Here is a 15199-nt window from a genome sequence, read left to right on the forward strand (position 1 = left end):
TAAAAAATAAACACACCTTGTTCTTCGACTGTCTTTTTGATATTTTGTTCTCCAACAGCTGGGAAACGCAGCAGCCACAACACTGAATTTGGCACATGTTTCAGAACATAGACCCACGATTGCAAGGTCAATGGATCAATCTTGTACAACTGATTGAAATTGCAGTATACTATTGCCTCGTCGGGTAGGAGATACTGCCGTCTGGTTGTTATAACTATATTCTGGGGTACTTCTTCTCCTGTTGCTGCTTTATTGTTAGTCTGTGTGGTAGCCAATCCGTTCTGCACAACGACTCCATTTAGTGACGTCTGCACTTGACCTTGAGCTATCATCGAAACGATTTGTGTAGTATTAGGTAGCTCAGCTACCTTCAAAGAAATTTCCATTGGTTTCTGTGCATTGATCACTTCACGAATTTCCTTGACATCAGTATTCTCGACCAAGGGAGACAAATCGGTTGCATTAATAACGGCAACGTTGTCCGCAATTCCAGCACCAGATCCACCCTGCATATCACTAACAATAAGTCGTTCTTTCAAATGAGGGAACATTTGTTTGTGGTCGCCAATGAAGTAAGTGTATGGCATGTAGGCCAACTTTTCACTGTATTGTCCAGCCAACTTCATTGGACTGGTAACTGAGTCTGTGATAATGTAATCCATGAACGAAGCTCCACTTGTGCCTGGATATCCAAGCCACATAACTTGCACTGGAGCGGGGCGAAGGGCAAAAATTTCATTGCGAGCACCCTTGGTGTATCCATTCATATTGACCAAGATGTGAATTCCGTCCGCGTAAATACGATCTGCAGCTTTACCATTGCATGTGATCAAAGACAAATCGACGAAATGTTCTGCTTCACTCAAGATCTTACCGCGGAATGTGGTTCCGTCATCTGGACTGAGAGCATAGCAGAAAATCTCAACGCGTAATCGATCATGCAGGCCAGGAACCGATTGCATTAAATGGGAAGTTGGATGGTTGCCAAAATCACTACTCACATAGCCAACTTTAAGGCGACCATGCACCTCTCTGGAAAATTTGTAGGGCGGTTTGTGTAGCACATGGACTTTTTCAAGACATAAGTTAGCGTGTCTGGCTGCAATTGCTTTACGGAATTCATGTGTCAAAGGATACAGCATTGAATGATGAGGATGAACTGATGGTAAACGGTTTTTCTCTAACTGTTCAGCAACAATACTGACCAATTTCTTCATGCGCGCCTCATAATCTGTCCAGTCGCATACAATCTGCAGACAATGTGCTAGATTGCAGTATGCATCGGGAAAGTCAGGTTTTAACTTGAGTGCCGTACGATACGATTGAATGGCGTCCGGGATATTGCCAGAGTCCTTGTGAATGCTCGCCAAATTGCTATGAGCGTCAGCGAAAGCCGGATTTATTTGAATAGCTCGAGTATAGCATTGAAGTGCCCCGGCGACATCCTGTAACTCCTTCAAAGTATTACCCATATTTGAGTATGCATCGGCGAATGTTGGCTGAATGCGAATCGCTTCTTTGTAATGCATTAGTGCCTCGTTTAGTTTTCCTTGTTGTTGCAATACTGATGCCAAGTTAGAATGTGCAGCAGCGAATTCAGGAAAAACTTCCAATGCCTTCAAATAAAGACGCGTGGCTTCTTCAATATAACCTTGCTCTCGTTTTATATTTGCCAAATTGTTAAGAGAGTCCGCATGGCTGGGACAAAGGCGAAGAGCAGTGTTGTAACATTCTTCAGCTTCTTTCACCTGCAAAATAAAATTAAACAAATATTAATACACGAAATTTTATTTTAATTTTTCTTAAAAAGCATTCGAAAATTCAGACAATTCACAAAACGGAATAACTTCTTTTTTTTTTAAATTAAAGCTGCAATATCATAAGACTGTAAAGTTTCTAAACACTTGCGATTTTCATACTAATATAAATATTGTAAAAACTTGAATTTAAAAATAAAATAAATTATATGAGGTATAAATATCTTAATTGGTGGGGTGATAACCCATTTGCATTGCAACCGATTATCTTGTATTTGTATCCAGTTTCCTATTCTTCTTGAATAAAAGCATAAAAAAAACTAAAACAAATTATTCCTGGTAAAAATCCTCGTATCAAACCCTCCTCGTGGATGCCGAACATTAAAGATACGATTGGTCAAGATGGGAATCATAAGGTCAGAATAAATTGTTCGTGGTTTCCTTTTTTCTTCAATAGCTAAACCTACGGCAACGTGCTCTGATAATAGATACAGGGTCCCTAATTTCCAGTGGTGGTCTTTTTCCAAAGAATGAAATCCTGTAAACTAGATCAGTGCCGACGAGCTTGCTCGGGCGCTTGCCAGGCTCTGATTTGCTTTAATTGGATTAGGGGCCAATCAGAGCAAAACTGAACTAATACTTTTACTATTTTGAGGACTTACACAGCCTTGGTACAACCTATCTTGTTAATATCTATATATGCATATATGTATCTATAAGAATCGATTGTGTGGTGGCTTCTTAAATTTTCTGACAGAATCCAACCGCAAGTCGAACAGTCTAATTGATTGTATTATATCTAGGAAGATATCGTGACAAAAGAGAATGGCTTTGAAAGCATTGGAATAAAAGTCACAAAATATACATTAATATGGCAGTAGTATAGGTTACTTTTCTCAATCCACTGGTCTATAAAGTATATGATTTCAAAACCATGCTTTCCAGCTCTAAATGAGTCAAGAAGAAAGGACTGCTTATGACTGATATACGTGTGTATGTACCTACCCACCTCCTATTATGTGGAAACCACAAATGTAGTGCAAAATCATATTTAAAATATTCAATATAAATATGTAGATACAATTTATTTAAAATGTTTACTTTTTTTTAATATTTTAAGGCCAACCTTTTTTTGAAGGAAATAAATGTGTTTGTAAACTTTTTTGTCACTAAAGTGGATTATTAATTATTAACCTAAAAATAATCTATTTTTTTAACTCATTAAACTAAATCTCCAATTTTTCGTGGCGTAATTTTAGCTTTAGTACCCGTGGCATGATGGTTAGTGCGTTGGACTGTCATGCAAGGGGTCTTGGGTTCAATCCCTGCCTGTGCCACCTTAATAAAAAAAAATTAATTTGCGCGGGTACTGCCTCTTGCGAGGAATTGACAAATCCTTCAAGAGTAAATCTTGTCATGAAAAAGTGCTTTCTCAAATTAGCCGTTCGGATTCGGCCTTAAATTGTAGGTCCCTTCCATTCCTGACAACAGCACTCGCACACAGGAATGGTTGAGAGTTGTAAGTCACTAGGCCCTGGTTCACAACGGACTGTTGCGCCACCCAATTTATTTTATTTATAATTTCAGCTTTAAAGTTTTACTTACCTGTCCCTTTTCTTTGAGAGCATTAGCCAAATTGCAGTAGGCGTCTGGGAAGTTGGGCTGCAATTCGATTGCTCGCCGATAAGTGTCAATGGCCAAATCGATGAGTCCTTGCTCATAGTAAACACAAGCAAGATTACCATGCACGACAGCATTGTTGGGCGATAGGTTTAGGGCACGGAGGTAGGCGGCAACAGCTCTGTAAAAAAAAATATTTTAACATTTAGGTTTGTTTTTAAATAAATTGGAAATATATATTAGATGAGAAACGTTTGAAATTTACTCCGATAAATAAGGTAAGGGAAATCCAAAGCATTTCCCTCAATTCCATAATAAGGAATATAATGGGAAGACTTATTATATGGAGATTTATGGGCTGAGTACATTTACTAGATACAAAAATAATCCAAGGATGAGTTGTCGGATTATTTTGGTATTTCTCAATGAGTTAAAAGACACAAACGTTTATATATATTGTGTTTTGTATTCAATTGTTAAATAATCTACAAATTAAATTTCGATTTCTTTGACCAATTCTTCCAGACCCATAAAATACCTTACAATTGGACCTTTCAACTACGCTGATAACCAATTGCAAGATATTTCGTGTATTTAGAATATCTGTATTTGAGTCCCCGCAATTGTAATAACTACACGGATAGTAATGAAAGGTTAGCCGTGCTTTTATTTGATTATTCGAGTAGTTATAATATCCGTGTATTTAATACAAAATATTCTAGCACCACTTTCCTTTATTGAGATGAGTTAATTATATAAAACACTTGATTTGTAAATAAAAAATCGGCAATATATGAACTCTTATGGAAGCAATAAGTACTAACTGTCCTTGAATTTTGGACCTGGATACTTAGAATATGAGTAGACGGTTAGTAAGAGGTCCATAACACGTGCTTTAAATTCATGTATATTTGTATGAGTTTTTATAATTTTTCAAATGCAGAATTGTAATCTTTACTATTTAACAAGGGCTTTTGAAAGAAAGAAGGGAACTCATATATTTATAGGTAAGTTTGTTTAAATTGTTTTAATTAATAAATGACAAAGTTTTACTTTTTACAATCTTGGGCAGGTACCGAGTTAAGATTTTATTTCCTTCCATTGAATTGTATTCGTATACTTATGATATTATGTTGATTGGAAAATAATCTGAAAGACAAGCATCCACAGAATTGAAAACAGATGCATTTATACCGGCGAGGTGAGCAAATATGATATATCATTTTCTAACAGATCAATTTTACTTAATTTACTTAAATATAAATCCTGTACAAATATCACTATTAAAATGCATTGTATTTCTTTAGTTTGTTAACATTTTATGGTTACCCTTGAGCTTTTTTCAAAACATTTCAGTATCAATACTTTTTTGTTGAGGAATTCAAATTTGGTAGGAAACATTTTTAGAAACGTCGTTCATCAATCGACCGTACCAAGATTTCCCTCAAACCTTTAATATTTGATAGTAAAACATTTGTACTTCTAAAAATGTTGCTGCAAATCTATCTTTTGGACAACACCATTCCCTCCATAAATATTGTTCTTCCCCAAATATCTCAAAATTAAAAAGCTGATTGCAAATTTCAACTTCAATTTTAACTTTAAAAATAACCGTTTTCTTTCATATTTTGTAAGACTGGTGAAAACTAAGATCTTATGACAATTTTTCGAAAATTATATAAAATACCAGTACTAGAAAAAAGAATTGTTTCGAAAACCATCATGAATTTTATTAAAATAAAGCTACTTCCTAAATTAAGATAGCCTCAAAAACCATTATAAGTGTTAATTACTCAAGATTCAATTGGAACAATTCATATATATAAGAGAATAGTATACACAATTTATTGTTTGATGAAAAACAACAGTTAGAATTATTTCAGAAGTAATCCATACAAACAAAATATTGACAAACAAATATTTGAGTTATTCGATATTTTTGATTGTCTATAATAAAGTTAATTTATAGCAATCGTAATAATTCAACAATAAGTGTGTTTTCATTTCCTTTAATCCATCCACCATCCATACAATGAAGTCCATTAACAATTTGAAAATATAATGATATGTGTTTTGTCTTTCCGATAGTAGTTTTTTTTTTCCTAAAATATCTCAAAATCTTATTTGAGACATTTACTGTTTAAAATTAATGTTAAACTGATTTTCAGGTTTTTAAATTTACATATCGGAGCCTTAGTTGAGTATTTTGTTGTTTTAAGCCTACATGTATGTATGTCTGCTAATTGCTTAGCCCCATTAGACCTTAAACCAACAGGTCAAGTACGTGCAGTTCAATCGTTCATTTGATTTATTTATTGCTTGTATACATTTTACCACTGTCATAACAAAATAAAACAATACAGAATCTAATTTGTTTATTTAATTACACAAAATAACACAAAATGATAACTCCGAATAATTAATCTTATCCATTTTTGCAATGGGAAAACATAGGCCTACATAATCGCAAACATTTTATTCAGTTGTTCTTAATGCATAAGAATTTTCAAAAAGTAATGAATTTAAGATTATGTAAATTGCCTTTCAAATTTAATTACTTTTTAGGGAATTTCAAATGCCTCTTTTGGTTTTTATGTCTTAAAAATTAAATCCATTGAGTTGGAAACTCCAAGTGTAGGTACGTACATAAAATTAAAATACCTCCCAGCCACCACGAACAATTTTTTCCAAGTAAAGTTATTGTATTTTAAACTTTCTGAACGAGTGGCACAGAACTCCACCGTCAACACAAGAGGCATTATCTTTTAAAAGTCCGTCCAATTCAGCGAATGGTGCAATAATAATCATCTTGTTTTAAATGTTGACAAATTTAATGACTTGTGTATTGTCTTAGATTCTAAACTAACATTGTAGGGTACTTTTCCTAAAATGGCATTTTTTTTTGTAATCTTTAAAATAAAGATTTGTAAATCCAAAGTTTCTAAAAATTAAAAAAGAAAAGTATCAATAGTACTTTGAAATAATTTGTAACAAACGTTGACATTATTTATTCATGTTTTCAAATATTCATGCATCACGATTTTGTAGGCTCAACATATTACTTCAAGTTGCCTTTTGGTTTTCATTTTGTTGAAAATAATATTTTAAACAATTAATCATTTAAGTACAATAAAAAACGACGTATTTCTTACTTTAACAACAATCTTTTAAGCAGACCCCTTTCCTATCCTTTACTATAACTTAGTATCTTATTTATTATATTGAACATAGAGACATGAACCGACTAGTTATTTTGCAAATCACGTTCCACGTCTTTCTCAATATCATTTTCGTCGGTCGGTCAAATTACAAGCTTCATTGTACCGATATAAAGATTACGCTTATTTTAGCTTTTGACTTAATTTTTGTCTATATACTTTTAACTATGTGGGAATAGAAGTTTTTTTTCAGTTTAATTTTATTCACACAGTTCCTTCAGGAAATCCTAGTGTTTTGTGTTGATAAGCTTAATTCAAATGCTCAAGGAAAAGTAAGTAATTTAAGGAAGAACATTCAATTGGATTTTGGGTTGATATTTTTGACTCTGATAAGACATAGAATGATTGCTGGTTTATGTTTGTATTTTATATTCCTCGTTAAAATCATGAATTCATGAGCATCACCTTCGGAATGATAAAATTGCCGAAAATAGTGAAAATCAATATTTATCTTGATACATATGTATGTAGCTGGTACAGAAGAAAAGTAAAGACGAAAAAGCGTGAAAAACAACCATGAAAACTTAAAAGCCCTTTGGTACTGTCTGTAATTTGAAATTTATTAAATCTTACCATGATTTTAATTGAAAATTTTAATTGCCAATTTAGATGTTGGAATAAAGAGCAATTTGGAGTTTACTTATGTACAGTGCTGTTCGAAAAATGTTGGTCAAATATTTTATTACCCTTTTCGGATCAGTTCTTGGAGTTTAGGATTGATACGGGTTTTTGTTGCACCAGGTAGCAACATGTCATTCAAACATTGTATAAAAGTTGATCTTGTCATCAATAAGAGCTGCATTTGGCTCGTGATAGTAGTCCAATACCAACCGAAGTTATTTTGTAGAAACTAATGGGATAAATCAGTTCGGAACATAAAGCCAATATTTTGTGTCTGTCTTAATTTGACAACACGTGAATTTTCTAAGATACTGAATTTGGTTCAAAAACTGTGGCATGGAAAAAAAATATCGTGAGACCGGGACTACTATCAGGAAAAAAGGCTTAGGGAGGCCAAAAAAGACGACCCCAGTGGAAGATCGTTTTTTGTTGTTGTACAGTCTTCGGAGACCTTAAAAACGATCTGTGTCGAGCTACAGGCAAGTAATTTCTTCAAGCTCAGTGAGAAAAAGGCTCATGAAAGCTGGACTAAGAGCACTCAAGACAGTACTGAAGCCGGATTTTCCAAAAAGAGTCAAAGAAAAACGATTGCTCTGGGCTCAGGAGCACCTAAATTGCACTCAAGACATGTGGAATAATGTCATTTTTTCGTACGAATCAATATTTAAGCTCCATGTTGGAGATGGGAGGATCATTGCGCGAAGGGAATCGAAAAAAAGACTAATCTCTGATTGCAGTTTGCGGATGCCCCCAAAAACTGAAAGTGTGATGGTGTGGGGATGTTTCTCTATCTCTGAGCTTTCTAGAATCTAAAGTCAATGCTAAAGTTTACCTTCGAGTCCTGGAAAGCGTATTGGAGCCCAAGGTGCTAGAGCTTTTTGAGGACACTTGCAGTTTCGTTTTTCAACAGGACGATGCTTCTTTTCATACAGCCAAAAAGGAAAGTATTAACTTGTTTTTATTTTAACAATGACTAGCTAATATTAAGCTTTAAAAAAAAGCTTAAACTTTTATGATTAAAAATATTATTTGGATTTGTTTTGTATCTCTAAGCCGAAATAAAAGTAAGAAGAAGTCCAAAAAGTACTAAAACAATACAAAAAAAAAACAGGAGGCAGGTGTCTAAAAAAACTCATTTTCAGTATATTCACTTTTTGCTCCCGTGACCAATTTAGAAAAATCTCAAAATTCTTATTGTATCGTAAAACGATTTGAACCGCATAGTAAAACCAAACCTCATTATTTCAACACATTTGACAAAATTTTGAACGGCACTGTATGACAAAAATTTAAATTATAATGGAGAAATTTTTGTCTTGAATAGGGTTTTATAGTTTATTTTTAACATATTTAATCGAAAATAGTAAAACCCCGATTCAAGTTAAAAAAGCATAGAAGTCTCTACTGCTGATAATCCTTAATTTGATTAAGCATTGAGAAACTGTTGTTGCAGCTTTATAACGAATTATTTTAGTATCCATGATCCAGATATCAAGGTACCTACAATTTAACGATTTATATAAACCGGGATGAAAAGCTCAATTATTTCATTTAAGATACACTTTTACTGAACTATATAGCGGGGCTTCCATTTAACATTATATGTAGGAGTTCTAATCAATTTTCTTTTTTTTTAATGTCTACACTTAATCCAAAAAGTCTCCGTACAGCAGCATAATCCAAGTGTTTTTTTTTTTGAAAAAAAAGTACTAATAAATAATGTAAAAACCAAAGTGGTAAGAAAAAAATTTAGTTTCCACCTTTACCTTTTTACCAAATCTTAAAAACTGATTGTGATTTTTAAAATACTTGCTTAATAATAATTAATAATGAATATTTTATATCAGAATCAACAAAAAAAAACTGTGTACGGAGACTTTTTGGACTATGTCCATAAGTAGATTAAGATTTATTTAAAAAAAAAGCATTTGGTCCTATTTTACGTTGATTTGTTTGATAAACTTAAACTTCGGTTAGATCTAACTTATTTAAAGAAAAATCTTGTGGACGGAAAAATATCTAAAAAAAATTATGAAACAGAAACCAATTTTTTAATTTCAACAATGTAAAACTCGTACCACATCCATCTTTTACCATATCCTAAATTGCATAAGAAAGAAAGTCGGTAAGAATATTTTAAACGTCCAAGTAAGTTAATATGATGTGTTTGTAAATTTTAAATACCTTCGGAAAGCTATGTCTTAAAAACTGATTACAATTTAGTTAATATTTTTACCAACATTGTATGAATTTGTGTTATTTATGCATTAGAGCCGGGATTCCCAAAGTGTGCCCCGCGGAGCACAAGTGCGGAAATATTAAAAAAAAAATAGTTAATTTTGGGCTTCTGATCTTGTAATTATGATCGCAGCAGTCGGATTTGAAATTCATATTTTAAAAAAATCTGCATAACTTCTGCTTTTTAAGCATTTAACCGCACAAAATGATTTCAATGATTTTATTTTATTTGTTTTATTTCGGTTTTCCGGAACAGTGTAATGTTTCCAGTAAAAATGAAACGGTCACTTTGCAGGGATTCATCCAAATTGTAGAAGCAAACCGACTGATTTCTTCAAAAGAAAGTATGCTGAACTTACAAAATCCCAAACCATTATTAGTTATAGACAGTGAACGAAAATGCGTTGATGGCGTCCTACTTGGTAAGTTTCCAAATAGCGCAAACTGTTGATGCCCATACCATTGCTGAAAATATGTTGGATAAAAAAGCCAACAAAATAGTTGACACCGTTCCTTTGTCAAATAACAAAATGTCAAGATGAATCGGAGACTTATAGCGGAGAATTTGAAAGCTACTTTATTGAAAATTTGTATTATTAATGTCATACCTAACATAGGTTGACTGCGTGGATGTATGCACTGACGGTGCCAAGGCCATGACTGAAAAACGTTCGGTACCGTCGCAAGAATAAAGCAATTTGTTAAAGGCTGCACCAGTAGTCATTGCGTTCTACACCGCCATGCCCTCGCAATAAAAAAAATGCCGGTCTCCCTTAAAGAAGTGTTGTACGAAAGCTTGAAAATGATTGACTTTACTAAACACGGCCAAAGAATACAAGGCTTTTTAAAGAATTGTGTGATGGCATGGGTAGTTTACATGCGTCTTTACTTTTTCGTCGAGGAAAAACACTGACGCTGAATTTAGAACCTTCCTCATTGACGACAAATTTGTTTTGGGGGACATGTTGTGTTATGAGCGTTGGTTATTGGCGTATCTGTCAGATATATTTAAAAAAATAAATGATTTGAGTGTATCACTTCAGGGAAAGGCAATAACAGTTTTCGATGCTAGTGACAAAAAGAATCTATAAAACATCGAAACCTAGACAGCTTCCCAATGCTCAAAGAAATTAAAGAAGAAATAGATTTTGACATTCCCGATATTTTAAATGAGTTTCATATCCACCTATGGTTGCCGCCTTGGAATAATAACCTTCTTTGACATTGCTGCATTTTGAGTGCATCAGATTCGTCGATAAAATAACTTTTTGCAACAAAGAAGTAGAGTTCAGTTTACTGATATAGAAAGCTAAAATAATTCTTCTACCGTTTGCAACAACATACGTGTCCGATTCAGGGTTCTCTTCCTATGTTGGAACCAAAACAAAATATATGTAGATCCCAGATTTTTCAGCTTTATGCAAAAATAATCAGGCACACCATTAAAACTAAAAAGCAACTCCATATAATTATAATGCATAATATAATATAAATAAGTAATTCCTTACTAAGTTAAGTTAATATTGTTTTTTTGTTCTAGAAACTGTTTCCTGAATTCAATAAAATAAACGAAATTTGAAAAAATTGCACATCGAAGTGCTTCGCGTAAAATTTCTTACGCAAAAAGTGCTCCGCGACTAAAAAAGATTGGGAACCGCTGCAGTAGAGGATCTAGATGAATTGAATTCAATGAAACCGAAATTGCATTTGTATGTGTCTCAATTTTTATTTTGACTCTCTTTGTTATGGTATGTTTTTGAAATAAATAATATTTTCCAAAAAAAATTGTCTCATTTTATTAATTTTTGCTTGGTTATATAAGAACCAGAAATTGAAGAAGATGAAGTTTGAGAGTTGAATTTTACAAATGAACCTCACAACTTGTTTCCTCGAAAAATTAATATTAATATTAAAAAGATTAGGGAAGGTATATCAGATAGATTAAGACTTTATATTAACCTGGAATCATGAAACTTGGGCTACCATTTTGTGTTTAAAGTAACAAAACATTTTCAAACTTAGGTATTAGCCAAACAAATTAAAAGTTATTATATTTATATAACTTGAAGCTTTTGTTGTTTTCATGTAATGAGCTACTTAGTCTTTGTGCTTTACAACAATACCAGTCAGTGTTTTGTTGGAAAATCTATCCATAGTATAGTAGGATTTTACACGAATTATAAAAACAATATCCATAGTATGAATAACAGCTGAAACATATACAAGCGCTCAAAACCATCAATTCAACTTCAACAATTGTTGTAAAGAAATGACTTCAGAAGCTATCGGCACCATTTTTAAAGCTAGAGTCGAGATCCTTAATCTCAACTTTGTCCGACATAGATCGGACCTCTCACAAATTTGCACTCTCTGCAATAGAAGAGATGTGGAAGATATAAATCATTCCACAGCAGTTTGTCCAATATTACAAGAAATACGATGGCTATATTTCCAAGTGAGTTTTTTGTCTATCGACCAACTTATTGACATTCTTAACGGGCTGAATGGTTGGACGAATCTGTTTAAATTTTGCAAACATGATTTAGCTTTTGAGAGGATACATATCCAGTTATGGCGATTGAGAATTTAATATTTTTTGTGTTTCAAATCACGGCAAAATTGAACTTGTTTTCATCTAATTGTTTTTAAAAACTGGAAAGTTTATTTTAAAAAAATTGTGTTTCAAATCACGTCAAAATTGATGTCTTAAATCAATGAGAATGTAAAATCGAAAAAAAAAAATAAAAAAAAATAGAGCTATTTAAACTCATACTTTTGTGTTTGAAATAATGTCGAAATTGCATACATATCTTTAAAGATTATAAAATCATTCAAAATTGTATTATTTATCTTCTTTTGTATATATTTTCAAGTTAATAAATTATTCATCTGTTATATTTAAAAATTGTTAACAAAAATCACTAAAAAATAAAGTTTTTATTTTCTTATACTAAAAACAAAACAAAACTTTTATAATGTTAAACTATTTTTAACTGAAATGTGTATCAAGCAGACGGCAACAACGCCATGTCCTTATATTCTTAGCTTTAAATTAATGTAATTTTATTATCGAAATAAAGAATTTAATCTAATCTAGTATGAATAACACCGATAAAAGTTAGAATAGAATCTTACTATGGAAGGGTTTTTGAAGTTTATACAAGTCTCGAATGGATCTTATGTGATTTCGTTCTCAAATGTTGGTACGATTGATATTGCATTTGTAACTAGATGGCTGTGTTCGTTGAGTAGTTGTGCATATAGAATCATGTGTGTTTTCCATTGAGCACACAAATCAATCTACTACTGTTGATATTATTTAGTTTTGTTAGTAAAAATGGAATAACTGGGCTTATTTTGCAAGAGAAAACAATATAGGAAACACCACACAAGAAGATTTAAAAATGATTAAGTTTGACAGCACTTTCTTAAATGCAAATAGTGGTTCGATGTTTCTTATGAAGTGCAAGTAAGATAGTTTGATTCGTGTTCAACAATGAAAAACTGAATAGTTCAGCACCATATAAGAATATGCTACCTGATTCATGATTAAACCAAAACTATATTTTTTCTCTATTTCAAGATGTTTTCTTAACATTTCTTCTTAAAAAAAAGTACATTTTATTAGTTTTAGTTATTTTTTTTTGCTTAGTTAATTTTAACTTTTGGTTTTCACAAAACTTTCTTCTATTGTTTGTTTTTTTATTATGATTCTGACAGACCTTCTTTCAGCTGTCCCAATTTTTAAATACAAAAATCTGGCTACTGCGGATCATTTTGTTGGCAATTTCTCACTGTACTATATAGGGAATAGCAAAAAAAACACACTTATTGTTATTAATTCTTAGAAGGATCAAATTGACTATTTTTTTATCTTTCCAAAAGAACGAAAACCTTCAAAAACAACTAAAAATTTATAAGAACAGTTTTTTTATTTTATACAAAATATTATTACTAATATTTTGTAAAACCTTCAGAAATATAGATACAATGACATAAAAGTTATAAATGTAGGCGCATCCCATCCTTTTTTTAATTTAATTTTTATCAATCAAACAATCAACAAAGTACGGATAGTAGTTTTAAATATATTCATAGAATGATAAAGCTTGCAAAATCTATCATTTCAAATCTTTGTACTTTAGGCAATTTTAACCATAGAAATCTATTTTCAATTTGCACGCAATCCTGTTATCGACTTGGCTACTTCCGATGTCGAGGCTTCAGGAGGCTATAGCCGATTATTGGATTATTTATTCATCACTTTATGCACTGATGCATGATATAGACACGGAACATACATATGTATATAACAAACATGCACGAGTGTGTCTATTGCCATCAGGGTTATGGTAAATTGCTGTCACTCACTGACCTCGATAAACCATGGTATGTTATTAGAATTGGCAATATGTGTAATGTATTTCTACTGAAACTAATTTTCATTTTGTCGTACCAAAAATGTATTGTTTTCATAGTTTAGTTCACACGATTTAAAAATTATGTTGGACATGATTTCAAAATTTTGAATATTCGAATATTATAGTATATAAAAAGTTTCTTTTCAGAATTGCAAGAGATAACAATATAGTGATTACATTTTTGAAAATATGATAGTTTCAATTTCAATCTAATTAGCTTTTGAATGAAGTTAATAATTTAGATAATTTACCGCACTATAATAATTTGAGTACTGATTCAAATTTACCTTACATTAATACTTGACCTATATATAGGTATACATTATGTGAACAAAATATAAGACCACATTATGCAGAGGACAATAACAGCACACATTTTTCTTTATATAAAACTTAATTGCAAAAAAAAAAAACAAATAAAAATGATTGCAATATTAAACCACAAAAATAAACTCATTAAAAGGCATAATGACTTTAACATCAGATTTTGTATTTTATTTCATTTCATTTTACAGTTAAATTTTGTGAGACACAGTAATATGGCTTATCTCTAGGGATTTCCCTAAAATGATTTATTTCCAAGAATCAGTTGTGTATGGCAGACATTTTAGTAATCTTAATAAATGAAAACAAACGATGCCAAGGCCGTAAACAAAACGCATAACAGGAATTTTTCAAGGGGCGGATGGGAGATTTTTTTTTAAAGGTAGTAGGTACAACATTTTGAACCAATTATTTAGGATGTTTATTCCTTTTGCTCGTATTTTATTACAATCAATAATTTCCACAGAAATGTGGTAAAGCTAAAAATAAATTCTTTAATTAAACAAATTTGGACTTAGCTTAAAACCTGGTGAAGTTAAGTTAAGTGCCCTATCAGAAAATTGATGGCACTGTAATTTTTGAACAACCAAGGTCTAGTAAATTACAACATGACCACACTTTTTATGCCGAATCAATTTGAGAAAGAGGAGGCACTGTCAATTCCTCGCAAGAGGCAGCACTAGTAAAAAAAAAACTTTAAGGTGGCACTGGCAAATCCTTAAATAATAAAGACTTGAAAATGTAATATCTGATATAAAATTAAATACAAACAATTTAAGAAGAGCGCCAACTTATCTCACGAGCACCAATTGTTAAGATGAATTAAAGGACCTTTCACATGAGAGCGAACAACGAAATAACTAATGGACGAACAAACGTGATTTTACACATTTCAAAAAGTCAATTTCAAACAAAAACACATTTAAATTATAAGAAACAAATTGACACTTATGTTAGGGTAATAAAAATTGCATTTTGTTCTCTCAAACAAGACAATTTT

At 32.0% G+C, this 15199-nt stretch overlaps 1 protein-coding gene across 3 annotated transcripts in view; it reads right to left on the reverse strand.

Annotated features, from left to right (window-relative positions):
- Positions 1–15199, reverse strand: part of LOC129950031 (UDP-N-acetylglucosamine--peptide N-acetylglucosaminyltransferase 110 kDa subunit) — a 92027-nt gene that overhangs the window by 1685 nt on the left and 75143 nt on the right. For all 3 annotated transcript variants that reach the window (XM_056061796.1, XM_056061797.1, XM_056061798.1), the window contains 2 exons: positions 3363–3558; positions 17–1748 (listed from right to left, as the gene is read on the reverse strand). In XM_056061796.1, coding sequence (XP_055917771.1) covers positions 17–1748; positions 3363–3558 — 1928 coding nt within the window. The remainder of the gene's footprint in view (positions 1–16; positions 1749–3362; positions 3559–15199) is intronic.

This window comes from Eupeodes corollae, chromosome 3 (assembly GCF_945859685.1).
Source record: "Eupeodes corollae chromosome 3, idEupCoro1.1, whole genome shotgun sequence".
In the NCBI taxonomy this organism is placed as follows: Eukaryota; Metazoa; Arthropoda; class Insecta; order Diptera; family Syrphidae; genus Eupeodes; species Eupeodes corollae.